This window comes from Drosophila hydei, unplaced genomic scaffold (assembly GCF_003285905.1).
Source record: "Drosophila hydei strain 15085-1641.00,03,60 unplaced genomic scaffold, DhydRS2 tig00008121-arrow-pilon, whole genome shotgun sequence".
NCBI classification, from domain to species: Eukaryota; Metazoa; Arthropoda; class Insecta; order Diptera; family Drosophilidae; genus Drosophila; species Drosophila hydei.
In genome coordinates this window covers 1,459,938-1,479,840 of record NW_022045832.1, presented here as the reverse complement: position 1 = coordinate 1,479,840, position 19,903 = coordinate 1,459,938, and the positions used below count along the sequence as shown (strand labels likewise).

At 36.5% G+C, this 19,903-nt stretch overlaps 2 protein-coding genes across 2 annotated transcripts; both read right to left on the bottom strand.

The window, feature by feature from the left end:
- Positions 1 to 781: 781 nt before the first annotated feature.
- On the bottom strand, positions 782 to 1,543 carry LOC111604193 (zinc metalloproteinase nas-7). The gene has a single exon (XM_023322148.2). It carries the CDS (start codon positions 1,541 to 1,543, stop codon positions 782 to 784), a length of 762 nt encoding a protein of 253 aa, XP_023177916.2.
- A 1,788-nt stretch (positions 1,544 to 3,331) lies between these two features.
- On the bottom strand, positions 3,332 to 19,889 carry LOC111604239 (protein fem-1 homolog CG6966). The gene is made up of 5 exons (XM_023322222.2): positions 19,162 to 19,889; positions 5,443 to 5,803; positions 4,769 to 5,369; positions 3,892 to 4,711; positions 3,332 to 3,824 (listed from the first exon to the last, which is right to left on the bottom strand). Exons 1-5 carry the CDS (start codon positions 19,219 to 19,221, stop codon positions 3,639 to 3,641), a joined length of 2,028 nt encoding a protein of 675 aa, XP_023177990.1. The 5' UTR covers positions 19,222 to 19,889; the 3' UTR covers positions 3,332 to 3,638.
- Positions 19,890 to 19,903: the final 14 nt, after the last annotated feature.

Below are 19,903 nucleotides of genomic sequence, written 5' to 3'. Positions count from 1 at the left end.
AGGAAGACAAAATGGATCAAACTAGCCCTGTCCGTCCGTTCGTCTGTCCGTATGTATGAACGCATCGATCTCAGATATACAAGAGCTTGAGACTTATAGTTTTGTTGTAGGTCCCTGTATAGCAGGCCCACATCAATTTTGCTTCCTGTAATCGATAGCTATTCTCGTTTTAATGTAATCGATCAAATATCTAAATACAGTTATTAAGCTATAACTTGCAAGTAGCGAGCGCTAGAGACTTCAAATTTTGCGTTTAGCTTCGTGAATATTTTATACAATTTTGATTTTTGTTATATTTTAAATACCGGTCAGATTTTTTCAAATTCTTTAAATGGAAGTTTAGTTGCAAAAATATGCACAATATGTGAAAGAGTTTGCAGTCTTACTAAACAGACAAATATTCCATAGAATATGTAGATCATATGCTGAAAATTTCAATGAAATCCGTCAAGTAACACAGAAGTTATAAAGTGAGACGTTTGCTCTGCTGACAACACCTCGTGGAAAGCAGCGCAAAGGGTAATAGAAGTAGCAAATAGTCAAACGCGTGCAATCCGTTTCGGATTTCTATTAATAGAATAGAAAATAGGCCGTGGTTCAAGGTATTTTCTTTCTTTCTTACTTACCATTCTTGTTCAATTTAACATTATTTCACTTTTCGTCTTAACTATTTCTTAACGAATCAACAAAGGAATAAAAAATTTCCCAATTAAACAAATTCCCAATTTATTGTCAACTGAATCTCTCTCTCTCACTCTTTCTCTCTGTCTAAGTCGCGTGATTATAAGGCCTGATCGCACTTGTACATCTTGCGTATTTTGAATAAGTCACCCTCGGTTGGGCCCATCGTCTGTCCCATATCCCGCTCCACAGCTGAGCCGTCGACCAGGGCGCGTATTGTGGGCTGAGTGGGATCCTTGGCAAAGGCATTTTTCGGATAGTGCATGACGCTATCGAAGTCATAGGGCACATCGTATGTGGTCGTAGTGGCCGTCGAGGTGGCCATGAACTGTGGCCAATACTTGCGCGGAATGTTATCGTAATCGATAACAACGTGATCGTCGCGATCGGGTCGACTCTGCTCGTGGTAGAGCCCCAGCAAATGCAGTGTCTCATGCTGTATAATGCCCGGCGAGGACAGGCACTTCGGCGAGAGCTGGACATCGTGTGAGCCGGAGCCCAGGATCGGTATGGGATTGTAGCCAATGCGAGTGCCGCACAGCTTGTCCGATTTCTTATAGTAGACATAGCGAGCGCCAGCTGCAGCCGGCCCTGACAGCTCCTCAAACTGCAGGCAGGTCTGCTCGTTGAACGTGGCGAGGGCCGTGTGCACATTGGCCACCTCCTCCGGACTACAGTCGCTGGCTATGCGATAGTAGATCCTTGTGCTGGGCCACAATTGCAGCGGCGATTGCATAGCGTTGCGCGTCTTGATCTCTGCCAGCTCATCGTCCACATCAATCTCGTTGTAGTAGTTCTCGAAATACTCCGAGTCCTGGGCCCCGACCACGGCCAACAGGCCAAGCAACAGAAACTGCAACATTTCGCTTGCCTCCAATGGAATCAACTCTGTCTTTTATAGCCGCGAATCAAAATGCTTTGCTGTTGTTTTCTTTAAAATATAATTTATCAGTTTCGTGTGTTTTGCATTGAAAGTGTGTAAACTAGGGTTTCACATGCATAGATTAACATAGGCATAGATATACACATTTAGACAGTTAACAACTTAGTATAAGAAACACATTGAACTTAGGCAACTATAGTTATTCCCCTCGATAAGCCTAGTCTCTCCCCCGCATTGGAGCCCAAATTCGAATTTACTCGCTTGCTGCGACTTACTTGGCTAGGCGGTTATACAATTTGCATAATTTAACATAGATATAATATTTATATAGTGCGCGTACAGACGCACACACACACACACAAAGTAAATCTACGTAAATCGTTTTCGTATGCATGACAATATAATTGAATCATATTAGGCCTACACTGCCGGCCATAAAAAGTGTCGCGCTGTAACAGTTCTTTCTGAGCTTTGCTAAATTATACCTGAGACGTTAACAGAAATTTGAAATAATTTTAATATTTTTAAAGTATTTTGCTTCAATTGTGACTAGCCTAAAGAGAACTTGATTAAATTTTGGAAAACGTTTAAATATTGAAATGAAATTTCAACTAAAAATTACAACTAGACTTCATCAATATTGTAGAAGCTCAAATAAAATAAAATTAATTTAAGATTTCTCTAATTTTGACAACAAAATAATGAAAATTTAAAGCAAAAATATATTTTAAATTCTATAAAAACACAAAATTGAGCATAATTCAGTGTTTACCAATGATAAAAATTCAACTTAATTTGAAAATGTATCTAAAAAATAATTTTCTCAAATTTCATTTCAACGACTAACTAAAATTCAATCTAAACGCAGTGGATCAACTATTTTGGCCACCAGTGCTGCACTGCTCTAAGCAGGCTGCCCCTGGCAGGCCGGTGCATACGATGTGACACGCCCAAATGCATAATATTACAGTATTACAGTGGCACTTGTCTGCTCCAGTAGTATTAACACAACACAAGGTCATCAAGAACTTCTCGCCTTTTGCATGTGTTTCGATCGGATAATATTAAAATGTTACAGTGCGTAATATATGTATATGTATATGTATTTGTATATGTATTTGTATATGTATGCATATGTATATTCCTATCGTATATTTTAGTTATAAGAATTAGCTTTCTTGCTTAAGCTGAGTACCGTTAACGCACAGTCGCCGAGTGAAAGAGAAAAACCAATGGAAACATAAAAGAAATCGTTGAATTATAGTATTTGATGCAAGCTCTGTTCTCGTTTAGTTTCATTTTTATTGCTCTGGCAAACGGATCAGTCGGGAGTGTGAGGGGTGGACAGTTTTATAGTACACGCTAATTATGCATAATAATACGCGACATGGGCGTGATCGCGGCAACTATGAGGACTTTGCGGCAGCCCAAAGAAGGCGTGCAATTGTGTTAGCTGCCCGACGGAGCCACGTGGCGTATGCATAATAATAATAATATTATTATTATTATTAATATTATTATGATTATTATTATAATTATAATTATTATTATTATTATTATTATTATTATAATTATTATTATTATTATTTTCATAATTCATACATACAAAAGAAATTAGCAAGAACACAATAAAAACACATTTTGCAAGCAAAATAATAAACAGCGAATTTGAGTTGTCGTTTTTGTTTTGTTTCGACATCGATGTTGTTGTTGTTTTGGTTAGTATTGATTTTTGACAGAAGCATCATCGTCGTTCGTTAATCTTCATCGTTGTCGATCCGGATCCTGCACCAGGATTGGGCACTTCGCTTGCAAACATCACAAATCAGTTCCTAGTTATTAGTAACGCTCTCCCATCAGCTCTAATATTTAAAAGTAATAGTAGTAGTAATAGGTAGTTGCTATATTATGTCTATCCACGTGGCATAGCTACGATGGCGGGCGGGCGGTCGGTCGGTCCGGTCTGGTCCAGTCCAGTCTCTGTGTCTGTGCGTGTGTGAGTGTCCGAGTGTCATTGAATCAACGAGCCTCAGCCTAATAGCTCTCTCGTTCAGCGCTCGCAACTGCAGCTTGCCTAGTGCAACTCGATGAACTGATACAGCGCGGGGGGCACAGTTCCCTCATACTTGATGCTATGCTGTTTGATTGTACGCGCCGCTAGACACGCCAGCGTTGTATACTTCATGGGATCGATGATTTTGTGCAGAGGTGTGTGCGCCAGCAGTGTCTCAAACGTCTCTCCAGCGTCGTTCTTTGTGTCCTGTGTCGTATAGAAGGCGGCATTGGATTAGTGGCCAAAACACATTATTCTTTTTAGTTATATTTACCAAGTGTGCGCCACCCTCGAGCAACGTCTGCGCCAAGGGCTCGACATAAGGTTGGAGTGTCGCGGCTAGATGTAGCGGCGTATTGCCCGAATCGTCCACGGCATTCGGATCGGCGCCTACTTCGAGCAGAGCTTTTGCCAGCGACACGGATGGGAACTGCCCGGAGGGATATCGACCCACGAGAGTGCCCTCGCGATAGCAGGCATAGTGCAGGGCTGTACGGCCAAAGCGCACGTGAACATTGAGACGGTTGAGGCGATATAAGGCGTTCATCACTTGATGCCGCATGTCCGGACAGAAACTGTCCGCTTCGAGCAGTGAACTGAGCAGGCAACCAATGTGCAGGGCACTGACCAGAGTGCGACTTAGTGCATTGGGATCGTGATTGCAGTCGTGCTGATGAGCCGACAACAACGTGGTCGACGATGAGGCGGACGCTGAGCTGCTGGATGATGATGAGCTGGAGGACGATGATGTCGATGATGAGGATGGCGATTGAGTTAGCTGTTTGCTGGCAGCTGGCAGCAGCTGCTGATGTTGATGCTGCTCCAATGTAAATGCCTGACCACGCTCCACCTCCAGCACAGCCTTGTGAAAGATGGTCAACATGCCGTCAGCCTCAATGGGCGGCACAATGCGTCCACGGGGCAACAGACGCCCCGCCTCAACCAGCATGAAGCTGAAAAGCTCGGCAAAGGAAAGTAACGAGGATTGTGTCATGGGGCTCAGCGGCTGCAAGATTTTCTGTTGCATAGTCAAAGCATATGACCAGAGTTCAATGCAGCGATCAAAGCGGCCAGCGTCAGCGTAATGTGCGCCCCTGCAAGCAAATGGGAATCGATAAGCCAACGATAGCTCATGGCATAATACCACCTACCTGAAACGAATGTAGTAGCTGGTGTCCGGATGCGTCGGTCCTAGGATACGCTGTCTGATTACCAGCGCTTGCATTCGCATCTCATCCGGATCGAGAACCAACTCCTCCAGTTCCTCGATGGTGGTTACTTCGGTTACCAGCTCATATGCCGGCACCGGTTCCTGCACTTTTTTATGTAACTGCGGCTCCTGTGCTCGCTCCTCCAGCGCCCGTCGCCAAAGCGTTAGTGCCACGGCCATATCACGTTTCTTGTCCACATATGTCGCTCCCAGCAACTCCAATGCATCGATTCTCGCCACCCGACTCACACTTGGCAGCGTTATCAGGTGTTCCACAATGGGCCTGTGTCCAGTCACACTGGCGGCCAACAGTGGCGTCATGCCATAGTAGTCCACGTCCATGGTGGCTCCATGTTTCAGCAGCAGCTGCAGTATTTGCAATGAGCCCGACTCCGCGCAATCGTGCAACGCCGTGTTACCCTTGATGCTGCACCGATTCACGTCCGCGTTCAGCGAAAGCAGATACTGTGCAATGCGATAGTGTCCCTTGTAGCAGGCGATCATTAGGCAGGTGTGTCCATGCCGGTTGGCTACCTCGAAGTCTGCAAGCGACAAGCAAAGATCAAACATCAATACGGCAATCGGCGTGGCTCGGGGAAAGACCCGGCAACTCACCTGCTCCGTGATGGACTAAGTATTTGACGATTTCGTAATGTCCGTCGAAGCAGGCGGCACGCAGCGGCGTCGAATTCGTTCGCGTCGTACTGTTCACATTGGCAAATCTACGCACCAGCATCTTGACAATGCCCAGATGACCCGCTGCAGCGGCACACCACAGCGGCGGCGCATCCTCAATGGGCTCGCCGTCAAAGCTAACGGAGCCAACCTGTTCCACATTGGCGCGGCACTTTGTCAATAAATATTCTACAATGTCGTAGTGTCCATTGCGGCAGGAGATGACCAGCGGTGTGGCTCCATTCACTTTAGCTGAAATTAAAGTTGCAATATCTGCAGAGCTCTTGTTGTACAGCGCATTCTGAAACGATAAAAGGTTTTATAGTTAATATGGTGCATATAGTATATATATATGATGCATATAGTATATATATGTAAAACAATATGTATATTCAAGCAGTTATTATATTATACACGTGTATACACATGCTGCCGCAACATGAGGCTGCTCAATATGTTGCTGTATGTAAGACCAAAAATGTTGCTACGTTTCTAATGTTGCCGCAACATGAGGGTGCTAACAATGTTGCAGCAATATGATCTATACACAATGCTGCTGCAACATGTAAGCCTACATACTTCACTCAATATACTTGTTGCCGCAACATGATCTATGCAACATGTATTAACACAAATATTGAGAGATATAAATACATAAAAAATTATACAAAACATGAGTAGTTTTTTCCACAACAGCACAGGCTATATATATATTTTTTATCATTTCTTATTTATTTGTTTATATAATATATAATATATAATATATAATATATAATATATAATATATAATATATAATATATAATATATAATATATAATATATAATATATAATATATAATATATAATATATAATATATAATATATAATATATATATTCGTCAAAGAAATCTTTTCCTAATGCAATAATACGCGTGCAAAATACATTTACAAAACAACAATTTTTTACCAGAAAAAAAAAAAAAAATATATATATATATATATATATATATATATATATATATATATATATATATATATATATATATATATATATATATATATATATATAAAATACTTCTATATATTATTTCAATAACAACGCAAAAGTCGTAACAAACAAAAACAAATAACGGAAAGTGTTAATTAAATTTAGAAAACATTTGCAAATTTGTGTGAAAAATATAAAAATAATACTTGTTGTATATACTAAGATGAGATGCAGGTACAAAATAATGAAATGCGATAGCAAAGGTAATCAGCTCAAAGCGAAATCAATCAATTTCACAAATTCTATATTATGATGAAATTGAAATTTCGAATGAGAGTTCACGAAGCAAGTTCAAGCACAAATAACTATTTGAGTCTATGTTTATAGTGGCACGATCGATTCACTATTTTAATACCAATTAAAAAATTTAATATTATTTATGCAATTTGAATTCGGAATATAAAATAAACACGTTTTTATTGTTTAAACATTTGAGCTTAAAAATAACAGAAACAAAGAGCATTATAATATATACATATACATATATTTCTAAAGCTATCATAGAAGTACTTTATACTCTCTGAGTCGCCGCTCGCTGCGCCTTATACTATTCCTTCTTGGATGTGAGGGTATGACATCGTCGGTATTCGTTACCTGTTACCTGTTCAGTTCAGATTAATTTGCATTTTTTTTTTGCGCATGCCAATTTGAAATTGAATTTCATTGATGTCAAACGTGTTTTGTTTTTTCTGTATGTTAATTATGTTATTAGCTGGGCAACGAGGCGCAGGCAAGTACACGAGGCGGATACACCTGTGGACTGGACGATGCGTGTGTAGCTCGACGCACGTGTCGCACTCTGATTATAATGTGCCCAGGTGACAAAATGATCGCTAGGAGCAGCTGGCATTAGACAAACACATATATTTAATTAACTGTAATGTCACTTATAATGAGTGTTGACTGCAGCTCTAGACTCTGCCTAAACTCCTAAGATCATTGTCGATCTATTTCATGATATAATCAGCAAATGTCAACAGAATTACGTTTCTAATTTCCAATACAAATATAAAAGTATATTGGAAATAATATATAAATATTTAAAAATTATAAATTAATGTTAAAAGAAAAACTCGTTGGACTGGGCTATAAATCAGCCTTAGATATCGCAAGTTAAACTCAGTATTATTTTTTATAAATATAGAAAAAAAATAAATAACAGTCTTTATAGATTAGTATATTATTTATTTCATATATTATAAATTATCTATTTGAGTTAATCCAAAACATTTTGAAACATCGAAAGCTTAAGCAGAGACAGCCCGACGACAGACAGTTCTGATCGGTCGATTGTCGCCAACGATTGAACCAGTTGAGCTGTCGCCTTAGCAGTTCGCGTTTAATTTCAATGATAATTAAATATTGATAGGGAAATAATATACAAATTTACACGTTAGCACATAGCGGGGCCGACATGATTTCTCTGGGCATCTAGTTTGCTAGTAGTTTTTCCTTTTTTAACTCAATCTTTCAGTGCAACAGCATCTGATGCACGATTTTAAGATGCATATCAAATATCGGGTGTGCCAGCCTCGCTGATACCCTGACCATTTGTATACGTATAAATACACGGATATACACAGACAGATACAGATTCTGCAGCTAACAACTATAAGATAATTTAAGTTGTTGAATAATTTCATTAGCAGATCTTAAAATGCTTTTGGATTTCAGTTCATAAATATGACAAATAAAATATATAAATAAAAAAATAATATGACATATTTATATAAACTGAAGACAGCTAGTTTTTTAATTTAATTGTGTAGAATTTTGAAAATATAGATTTTAATAAATATTTAGAAAATGTAGTTACATATATAAATATATATATTTCTTAAATTTCAAGTCTATAGCTTTCCAGATAAACTTAGTCTGAAACTAGATCTGGAATATATATAATTTAGGGACTCAGCCATGCCCACTTCTGTTCTGCTGTTCTGCCTTTTTAATAGATTGAGAGTAGTTTATTCTCAAGCGAACATTCCCACAGTTGTGTTCGATATTTCTTTTTTCAATTTTTGCGTATCAAACATTTGTTTATTTCCTCAATTGAAAAAAGTCAAACACGAGTAAACAACTTATGCGATAGGAAATAGAATAATTAGACAAGGCCTTGAAACGGTCGCTAGTTGTTACGCATTGTAGTGTAATTTACAGAACCAGGCGACTTGACTTATCAATCTCAATTAGAGCATTTGTCAAACGAAAAACCCCCAAAAAGAAAAAAAACGACGTCTCTGACAACAGCCTAGAGCCAGAAATAAAAACAAAAATATACAAGAAAAAAACCAAAAAACAAATCAGAAAAAATAGAAAGGCTGATATCTTTGGTATTCGTAGATAAAATACACTTGCAGGCAAATAGATAAGTAAAACGAACGACAAATAAAATTTTCACTGATAAATATAATTTATGTTACGTAGATAATCCCAATTTATGACGCTTAAGCCCAAAAATTTCGATAAAATAACAAAGATAACCTTAGCAATACTTGAGATTGATATTGATTGATAAGGCTTTCTTGATGCAGGGTATACTAACATAGATATTTAAATATTTTATCCAGATTATTTATCAAACTTAATTCCAAAATCCATGAATTACAAATTTCGTGAAATAATTAATATACTCTCTGCAAGGGCATGAAGATATTAACATACAGAAGACATAGGAGCGGTCTAATCGGCTGTGACCGACTAGAAAATACCCTGCATGCACTTCTTCTTGTTCAATGTTCTTGTTCAATGTTAATTCTCTCTATTTATAGACTCTACTTTTTCAAATTTAGAATATTTAAATAACTAAAATTTTTCTTTAGTATTTTTTATTTTATTTCTGCTTTTCGTGTTATGCTTAAAAAACTTAATTTAAATATAGAAATCGATCGAATCGAAATCGATGCATTGTTAACTATATTCGCTCATTCTCATGATGTTTCAGATACTTTAATTTAAATGTTACATCCATTGCCATTAAAGCATTCTAGCCCGATTAGCAGAGTGTGTGCAGGGTATAAAAAGTCAACAGAAAACAAAAGCCGCTGGGGGAGCACTCAATCAAGAGACCTTGTGAATGCCGTGCGGCATTTTATTTTATTTATTTATTTATTCTTTTCGTTTGTTGTTTTTGTCATTGGGCAGCTAGAATTCTGTTGTCTGTGTCGCTGCTTCTATCTGCAACTCAAGAGAGTCAGCCACGTTTGCTTTTTTGCTCTCCTACGAAGCACAAGAATATCACTGCTTCCTGATTTCGACAAAGACGCAGACAGACAAACATTTCTTTCTTTGTGAATCTTCTGCGTCATTTAATGGCCACAGATGTCTTCTCGTATCGTTGCCACCTCGCAGCCGACACCGCTGGCCCAGCCTTTCGCGCAGCTCGTGCGCGTGACAGGCACATTTTGGCAAAAGTGTATAGAAACTGTTGTGAAATTTCACAGACACAGCCAGACGACAACAATAATGTATAATATAATATTAATCTATAAATATATATATATATATATTTGTGCTTAAATGCCAGTTAAATATATATGCAAATTATTTACGCATTAATATTTCAATTATATATCGAGAGCAATGCCTTTGCCATGGATCATTCAATGTTTATAGCATTGCCATTGAAATCGCCAAACCCCCAATGCCCCAAGCCCCAAGCCTCAAGTCGTATGCCCCAACGACTTGGAATTGAGCATATTGGGCTACTGAACTTTTCGCTTTCAGCGGAAAGCTCAAACAAACAAACAAACAAGCAACAGCAACAACAATTTGATGACGCGTCCAACGCAGCTGTTTGCTTTTCCGCATTTATAACATACAAGCATATGTACGTATGTCTCTATGTATGTATATATGCTGAAACGCTGGAGAGCCGGTTCCCGGTTGCATATTCAATTAAGATTAAGTTAGGTTCACGCCAGTTTCTGATGAGTCACAGCCCACGCTGATCAGAACGCCGCCAAGTCTCGCTCCAACTAATCTAAACAGCGTTTGACATACGTCTAACTGACCCCAGACGTCGGCTGTGTGCATGTGTGTCTAGCTAACCCATAGGCCAAACGAATTTTGGACAGAGGCGGGCGGTGATAGATGGGCGCTGGGCGGGTTGTGCGATACACATACGAGCTGGCGCATGGAAAGTGGGTGGCACGAGGCGCAAGGGAGAGGCAGCAGAAGGCCAGAGCGATGTAGTAAAAAAAGTGTAACTGTATAGTTATGCAGCACAGGTAACGATAATTTATATGACCTCGCATATTAAGTCACATTTTGACTCAGCGGCCAATGGAAGCATGAGAAAAGCTTAGATAATTGTGGAAAACCTGGCATATGGTCAATCAGCGTAAATGTCGCTAGGTAATTGATATCAATCGAGTTCGTGGAACCTAATTTGATGGATAAGTAGCTATTACTAATCTACCTAACGACTAAATTAAATATATTTTTTGATAATTTATTATAAGTGACGACTTTTGAGTTCTGTGCAGATGGAATTTCCTATTAATATTTTCAACATAAAGTCAGCGAAGTCTAGAATAATAAACAAAATATAAGCATATGTATAAAATATATATATTAAATATTTTAACATAATTTAAATAAATTTATATATTAATTATTAAATAATTCTTTTAAGTCTTTCTAAGAGTTCTTGCCCTGATTAAATTATTTAAAAAGAATAGAAATAAATAATAAATATATAATGAAAAATTATAAAAATAAAATGCTGAATAATAAAAAATATTTAAAAACTAGAAATAAATTACTAAAAACTAAATAAAAAATAATAAAAATAAATAAATAATAACTAAATAATAAATAAAGTATACAAATGGATGCTACATTAATTACTCTTCAGTTAATTGTAATTGCAATAAAAATCAAGTTGGCAATCTAAATCAATTTAGAATCTGGCAAAAATGATTAAGGTACGTTGCCATAGAGTGCTTAACTTAATTGTTATTTTCTCCTTAAAACTAAAAAGCTATTTAAGCATTAACAATACAGAATTGTATTCTGTCAGTCAGTCAGTCAGTTCTTAGTCAGCTGCTCAAAATTTCCCAGATCGGATGAGTCAAACTGAAAGGGGCACAAAATAAATGCGTCTGCTCTCAGAATTCACTTGGCTTTGCTCATTTTGCCGAAAACAAACAGATTTCGAATTTCACTTCCCTAATGCATATATAAATATATATATATATACATATATTTGTGTGTGTGTGAGTGTAATTTGTATTTAATTTGCATTTACTGCTGTTTCGCAAATTGTTGTCGAAAAAAAACAAAACAGACAGCCATAAAAAAAGATATATATAAAAATATATAATTGAAACAAGGTAAAAATTGTGCTCAACACTTGACATTTGTTCTCCATCAATGCGCTAAAATCATGTGAAAGTGGAAGGGGAAGAACAATGTGCTTTTTTTCATTTTTCACCTTGTCAGTTGCCGTTATGAAAATGTCGACTCGCTGAGCGCGAAAATCTAATAGCAAAGCGCTAGTTTAAAGGCGATTAACCATTTTGTTTCCGTGTAACAAACAATAAACAACTTTCCATTGTTGCTGGCGCTGCTGCTGTTGCTGCTGCCGTTGCTGCCGTTGCTTTGTGATCATTTTCTGTTTGCCGTGCACGCATAATTTATTATAATTTTGACATTGAACGAGTTCAATGTCGATATGCAGTAGTAGATGCTTAATGTCTCGCCTCACGCCGCTCGCACAGCTCTTAACTGGCTCTTGGCTCTGCTTTGGTGCGTTCAACCGTCAGCTTGAGGCTTACCCCTCGCCGACAAGCCACACACACATTCAAATCAGCCACGTCGCTCAATTATTTGGCTTATTTGTTAGCTAAACTGGCGCGACTGCGCAGTCGCTCAAGGGTGTAAATACAAAAATAAAAAAAAAACACTACTAAAAAGCGAGCATAGCTCTTGAGTTGAGGTCAACAGTGCTTTTTAACGGGTTCAACAAAAGAAGGAGAGGGAAAGAGAAGGAAAGGGAGACGCAGACGGAGACGGAGACGAAGACGCTTCATTCAATCTGATATCACACAGACAAGACCAATCAAAGTATCTGACAACAAGTAGTGCATATTATAAATTTATATACATCTGTATATATCAGTATATCTCTAAGCTTATAGATATTTATGCATGCTGAAGTTCACACGTTGCAGGGTCGAGGTCAGGGCTAATTTGGCTCGCTTTGTTTTTATGCGCCATGGAAAAAAACGCCTGTAATCGAAATTTAAATAAAAAAAAACTGGTATTTCTAAGCATTATTTCCACTTGGACAGAATGCAATGAAACATAAAGCAAAAGCTTTGAAGATACTAAAGAACCATAAATGTATTTATTGACAATCATTAAGAACCACATAACTTATATCATGTACAAGGCTGTGAGCTATAAGGCTGTAAGAACTGGCTTGAAAATGTAATCAATTTACCAAAAACATAACCAAACCAGTTAATCCGAAGAAGTAGTCAAGTAAAGCAGAAGAAGTTTTTTACATACAAATAAACTGCATTAGCTGATTCTTAAAACATTCTTAATACATATTATGACTGGTTCATGAACCATTCTTTTAATCAATTTTTATTCATATTGTTTTATTATTATTATTTTTACTACCAAGAAATCTCCTAATTTAGTTGAAACTCTAAGAGCCCTGCAAGTTTAAAAACAAAGCTATAAATAAATATACATATAATGATTTCAGTAATGAACAAAACCAAAAACATATAAATTAAATAAAAAAAAAATCATAAATTAACATGACACTAAAACATCTATTTATGTGAACTGCACAGCCTTATATAGAATAAAACTTCAATTTATATGAACAAATTATAGTCCAGCTAAACATTTTAACAAAATGATTTCCTTGAATATAAAAAGTCAAGTCACGTTGGCAATTATATATATATATTTATATATATTTTTTTTTTATATATATGTATATATATTTATATATATATATATTTTTTTTTAAAATTAAATTAAGCTAAATTTCTTTAAAATGTTAAGGTCCAAAAAAACTTCTGTTTCACTACAACAAATTTCTGCAAATAGGAATGACTATATTATGTACTAAGGTAATATCATTAATATTAATTTAAGTTTTAGTTTCAATTTAAATTTTTATGTTTTTGCTCAGTTGTTTATTGGTTCAAGCATATCAACTTTAGCTAAATATCATTAAGTAAACTGCAAAAGTTTGTTTATGAACAGATAAACATGAGCAGATATACAATATATATATATATATATATATATATATATACTATATATATATATATAAAAGCAGCTAGATAGGCATTCAGCCTCTGACGACGCTGATAATATATGATGGGCGTATAATCAGCAAGAAGGCATTCACATTGTTATGAGGAGCATTGTTGCTTTAGTTAATCGTGCGACGAACTTCAAAGTCATGACGGCTTCGACAAACAACAGCAACAATCCAAACAAAACAAAACAGACAAGAGATACAGCTATAGATATAGATACAGATAAAGCTAAAGCTAAAGCTACAGCTACAGCTATAGCCACAGCTGCGGCTACAGATAGAGCTCTATGTAGATGGCGTAGCTCGTAGCGCAGTAGCACGCAATATGCTCGAGTGAGTGCCAATGCCTTCGGCACTGATGGAACGGCATCGTAACTGCATACACTGAGAGAAAAATGTGGAACATATGCCAGCTTTAGTAACATCGATTTAACGCCCAATTGGCGCCGTAAGCACTTATTTGAGCTAATGAATTAGTTGAAACAATCGATTTTACGTCTTTACATAAGAAGTGTAAAAAATTAAGTAAACACATTTTGTGTTTTTATAGCTTCACTTATGTGTTATATAACATAGAACACAAAACATGGAATTTACATATATATATATATATATATATATATATATATATATATATATATATATATATATATAAATAGAACAGATTTCGTCAAGCACGCTTATTAATAGATTAATAAGTGGCTGCACTGATAAGAATTGTCAGATAAGCTCGAAGCCATATTTTGAAAGACATTTTTGTTTGTTATGTAAGCAGATTTCATAACAAAAAGAAATCAATCTGAAATTTACTTGAGGAAAACATTTACAATGGTGCTGGGTAAATACACATAATCAACAAGGATTGTACTTAAAAAGTTAAGTTAAGTTAAGCTTTGTTATGTGTGATTTTTCAACGAACGTCACTGGCAAAAAATATACAAAGTTGTTAACTAACTAACTATATATGTTAGTATATATATTTACACTGATGTGTTTATAAAAATATAGAAAAAATCCCATAACTTTCAGTCAGAAGTCATTTTAGACAGATGCATTGACAATCGGAGTTCATAGAAATAGTAGTGGTGGTTAAATGAAGTCGATAAAAATAAATAATAGTATAAAAAAACAGCAAACATAATTGTTATGTTTTAATGATTGACATTTATAAATTAGTTATTTAATTAATTATTTAATAAATTATAAATTATATAAGTATATAAATTTAAAGTTAGAAACTTATTCTTAAAGACACAAATATTATTACTTATTGCAATCACAAAATTTGTGGATTTATTTTTGGACGAAATCCACAGATTTTTTTAGGGAAATATTGTTTTTTCCTTTATTTTTTTTAACATTTTTCTAAAATCATTTGATTTTAAATATGATTTCAACTACTTCTATAGACAGTACATATTTATTTCAACTACTTCTATAGACAGTACAAAGAGTTTGAGAAACGTAGGCATACTCTCGGCTTTGGCAAGTGTATGCTTATATTATTGAAGATGAAGCCAATGAACGCTATCGCACGCACCTAGCTTTGGCTCACTGGACCCACAAGAGTTGCATTGTTGGTTTTTCTTGTTATTATTGCTACAGCTGCTGATGTTGCTGATGCTGTTAATTGCTGTTGCTGTTGCTGTTGTTGTTGGCAACACTTCTTGCTCGTTGTGCGTTCAATGGGGGTAAATGCTTTGTACACATGCGAGTCGAGTGCTCTAAGCGCTGCTATGTTAAGATGGCAGCAGAATTGAAGTCAAAGCAAACCAGGCATAGAGCAAGAGATCGGCTCCGACCTTCCATTTACACATCGAGGCACACACACAGACACAGAGTGTGATTCACACACAATCACGAATAATCAAGAAGCAGTTAATTGAAGAAACAAAATATCAGCAATTCCAATGGACGATGCTGCAAATACTCAAAAAAAAAAACTCTGCTGCAGCTGTCTCGGCTTCTATGTATACCTCGCCCTCTCACTCTCACTGTACCTCGCCCTGCCTCTATATCTCTCTGGCCATAAGCCTGGCACTCGCACTCAAATTTGCGTTTTGAGGTTACCCTAGCAACAACTCAACAGACAACAAATTTAATTCGCGCAGCAAATGCTCAACACAAAATAAAACTCAAGCAAAGAATCAGCCTCAACCTCAAAAACAGCTGTTAACAGACAACAGCAAAGCATAATACGAACAAATGTAGACACACACACACACAAACACACTCACACACACAGATATGTATATGCATGTATTTAGCTGTACATGCAGCTTGGCACCAAAACAAATCTAATTTGCAAATGTTTTACAAATAAACATTTTTTCTTTTGCTGTTTTAATTTTAGCTCGACTGAAGCACGTATTAACCATGCAGATTGAGTTTTTCTTAAGGTTTTTTTATCTTACAAATAAACAGTCCTAATTTAATGTCCTTCACAGTGTCAGCTAACGGACTAACGAATTATTGATTATTAAACACAATTCGTTTAGCTCATTAGCTGACCTTGACTAGTATTTGAGAGTCGAACCCTTCTACTGGCCCAAACAAGTGCTTGAGAGTTCATTAAAAATCCTGTTTCCTTCTATACATACATACATACCTATCTCAATAGCTTGATTTATTTAACTTAAATCACGAGTAGAAATATTGATTTTTATATATTAGATTGTGCTTCATCCTTGGACGGGTCGTTCAACTTTTGCAATCCGTGATTTTATTCTGGTTTTATAATCTAAATTGAATTTCACTTTAATTTTCAAGTTTGCTTCCTGCTTCACCAATCTTAAATTCTGTTAATTCTGTTTTCTAGTCATTTCTAGCTGATTTGCCGTTGTCACAAGTCATCATATTGTCAATAAATAACACTTCCAAAATGTTTTCCTTTTCTTTCCAATTTATTTCCAATTAAAACTAATTTTTGCTTAAATTTGCTGGTTCCTTTTGAATTTAAATTTTTAAAGAAATTAGCTATGTGGTTTTGAACTGGTTCTTTTCGGCAATTTCCTGTTTCGAGTAAGCCGAAATCCTGTTTCATCACTTTTCATTTTTATTTTCAACAGTATCTTAAGTATTTCAGTAATATTTGATAATATAATGTTATTTTATGTTAACAAGTTCGAATAAAATTCAGCCCCAAGTGATATGACATTATATATCAATTATGTATATATATATATAAGTTATATGTACAGTCATCTGTTTCCTTGTCGCTCTGCTAACCAATGTCGCACTGCAAAATTTTACAATTTGCTATCGTATTTTAAGTACGTCAACATATTCTTTTGCCCGACCAACACACATCCATCAAGTCATCCATCTCCGATCACGTAGCGTACTTCACAAAATACGTATTGTTGTGACTCTGAACGTAAAGTGGCACTTGGACTTCGGCTAAGCAAATACATACGTACATGCATATAAATGTATTTATGTATACATTTACCACATGCGTATGATATTATGTGTTTTGGATCTTATTTTTGGAATAAACAAAAGCAACGTCAAACGACATACAGCAAGAACAACGACAACAACACCAACATTACCAGCCAACTATAAAAGAAATAAAGAGTTGGCCGAGCAAGAAAAACCAGTTTCATTTGCTAGAACATGTTGCACGCTTGACGAATGAGATCGAGAACGAGATCGGAGCTAGTTCGCTCAATATGGTGCACTAGTTTCTTTTGACTGCAAAAGGCACCTTTTAATATATATATATATATATATATATGTGTGTGTGTGTTCGTATATTTAAATACATTTATGTGTGTACATAAAAAAGCATATTTAGCCCAGGCAGCAGGCTATTTTGGGATATCTTCACACACACAACCAAGTTGCTTCCTGCCAGAGCGCAAACAACAGCAGCTACGCCATCAATCGGTTGTCGGCACAAATGACACATTTTCGGAACCAGAAACAGCGCCAGAACCGAGAGCTGAGAGCCGAGCCCAGTCAGGAAGTCTAAAAATGAACAAAACCGGTGCGAGTCGAGCCTTTCTGAGATTCTGTGCTGGTGATTGAACGCACTCAAGGATAACTGACAGCAAACACATGCATATGCGAGCTATATATACATATATATATAGGTATGTAACGCCCCTTGGTGGGCGTTGCTGCCGGTGGGAATGTGTATGTGCGAGCGGACTAAGGCACAATATCGGCCTAAACAAGTTGACGCTTTTGACAATCGCGGAAGCGTTTAACAAAACCAAACGCAACGTGATCTCAGCCGTTAATTTTATGTGTTTGCATTAACATGTTAACACAAGCACAGCCGAAAAACGCTCAGAAACGTGGCCCAAATGCGAATCGACATTATGATACATAAAAAAAAAATATTAATATATTTAATAAGTTAGCTAAAAATACTCGGTTAGCCATAAAACAAAAATCGACGGGAATTTTGTTGTCTTTGTGTCTTGCTTGTGTCTGCCGCTGATAAGATAACGTAGCAGAGGAAATGAATCAATGCGAAATGTAACTGAAAACTGTAAAATTAGTTTTTCTAATGTGTTTAGACACTATGACAATTTGTTTAATTTTTCTTTATTTTTTTTTTTTTCATTTAATTTGATTTAGTCTCAAGTTTTTCCAGTATAATTGTCTTCAGACAAAAAAAACGAACCTACAAAATATTTTAATTAAGAATACAATACATAGCAATCGATAACATTTTAGTTTAACATACATCTAACATAATTCTAATGTTCCAACGATCCATATATTTACTTGTCAAAAATACACAAAATACTTGTAACATGTATATTTACAAATTAAAAGATATATAAATACAATTGCCTTAAAACAAGCAAATTCACATGCACACACACATGTACATAAATAGTTGCAGGGCAAACGAAGCCAAATGCAACAGCGCAATTGCAGTGCGCCAATGTCAAGCCAATGTAGTCAAAGCTTAAGAACTTTATTATGCATAAAGCGTGCCACAGTCGCAGGGAGCTTGCGGTGTATACAGCTACAAGCTCACACATACGCAAACATAGCTGCGTGTATTTATGTATGTCATGCGTATGTATATACATTTGTATTTGATTGTGTTTTGGCTGTGTTGCCGAGCAAACCACACTCTCTCTCTATGTTTCTCCCAGCTCTGTCTCTCGCTCTCTCAGCTTGATAGCAGCGCGCGTATGTGTGCATATGTTTGCGAGTGTGTGTGTAGAATTTTATTGATTAGTCACAAGGCTGGCAGCACTGCAGCAGCAGCTGAGTTCTGCTATGATTTTTACTTGCAAGTTGCAGTTAGGCCGTCACCCACGCATCCCAGACAGTGGTAAAGGCAGCCATTGGCATTTGCAGAGCAGGTACTTACCTTCAATAGGGGCAGGTTGTTATCGCGTGCAGCATTGAATATGATGAATTTGTCATCCATTTTCGAATTTGTGTTTGCTGTCGACTCAATATTACATAAATAACAACTTTTAAGCCTCACTCAAAAATTTTGATTTCTTTTTAATTTATATGTTTAGCAAACAGCCAAAAAATTATTTGATTTTAATAAATTTTCTGCCGCTGCTTTCGTCGTTTGGTTGCGAGATTGAGATTTTTCACTGCCTGCTGTGGATGTTGTTGTTATTGCTGATGTGAACTGCTAGTAATTTATTTGTATGTATGTATGTATTCCTCACACAAAGAACTTTCAACCGAAAATAAATATACAATTCTTTCAATAATTGCACAATTATCGTCAGTTCTGCGTTTTTATTGCTCTGCTTCCGTGTTTCGGTGCATTTTTCTTCTTTTTTTGCGCACTCTTCTTCTTCGATGGCAGCGGCGACAGCGGCCAAAAGCAGGAAGACCAATTTCTTTGTGCTATTTCTCTTTTGTTGTGTCGGTTCTGTTGCACGGCGCGGTAAAAAATCTACTGCATTTAAATTAAGTCGCGCCAATTTTCAGTCGTTAGCACTCTGCGCCAGCTAAGTTTCTTGCGTTTTATTCTTTAATATAATTTTTAAAACACACAAACAATCACAAGCGGCACAGTCGCGCGACGTCACGCACGAACAAGAAAAATATTACTGAAAAAAACTCTGTTAACTTTTTCTTATAAGAGT

What these genes read in the sequence shown, in the direction of transcription:
- LOC111604193 (XM_023322148.2), bottom strand. Translation starts at nt 1,543, where the DNA reads ATGTTGCAGTTTCTGTTGCTTGGCCTGTTGGCCGTGGTCGGGGCCCAG.
- LOC111604239 (XM_023322222.2), bottom strand. Translation starts at nt 19,221, where the DNA reads ATGGATGACAAATTCATCATATTCAATGCTGCACGCGATAACAACCTG. An exon ending in ACAACCTGCCCCTATTGAAG is followed by an intron (nt 5,804 to 19,161) that starts GTAAGTACCTGC and finishes TTATCGTTTCAG; the next exon opens with AATGCGCTGTACAACAAGAG. An exon ending in CTTAGTCCATCACGGAGCAG is followed by an intron (nt 5,370 to 5,442) that starts GTGAGTTGCCGG and finishes TGTCGCTTGCAG; the next exon opens with ACTTCGAGGTAGCCAACCGG.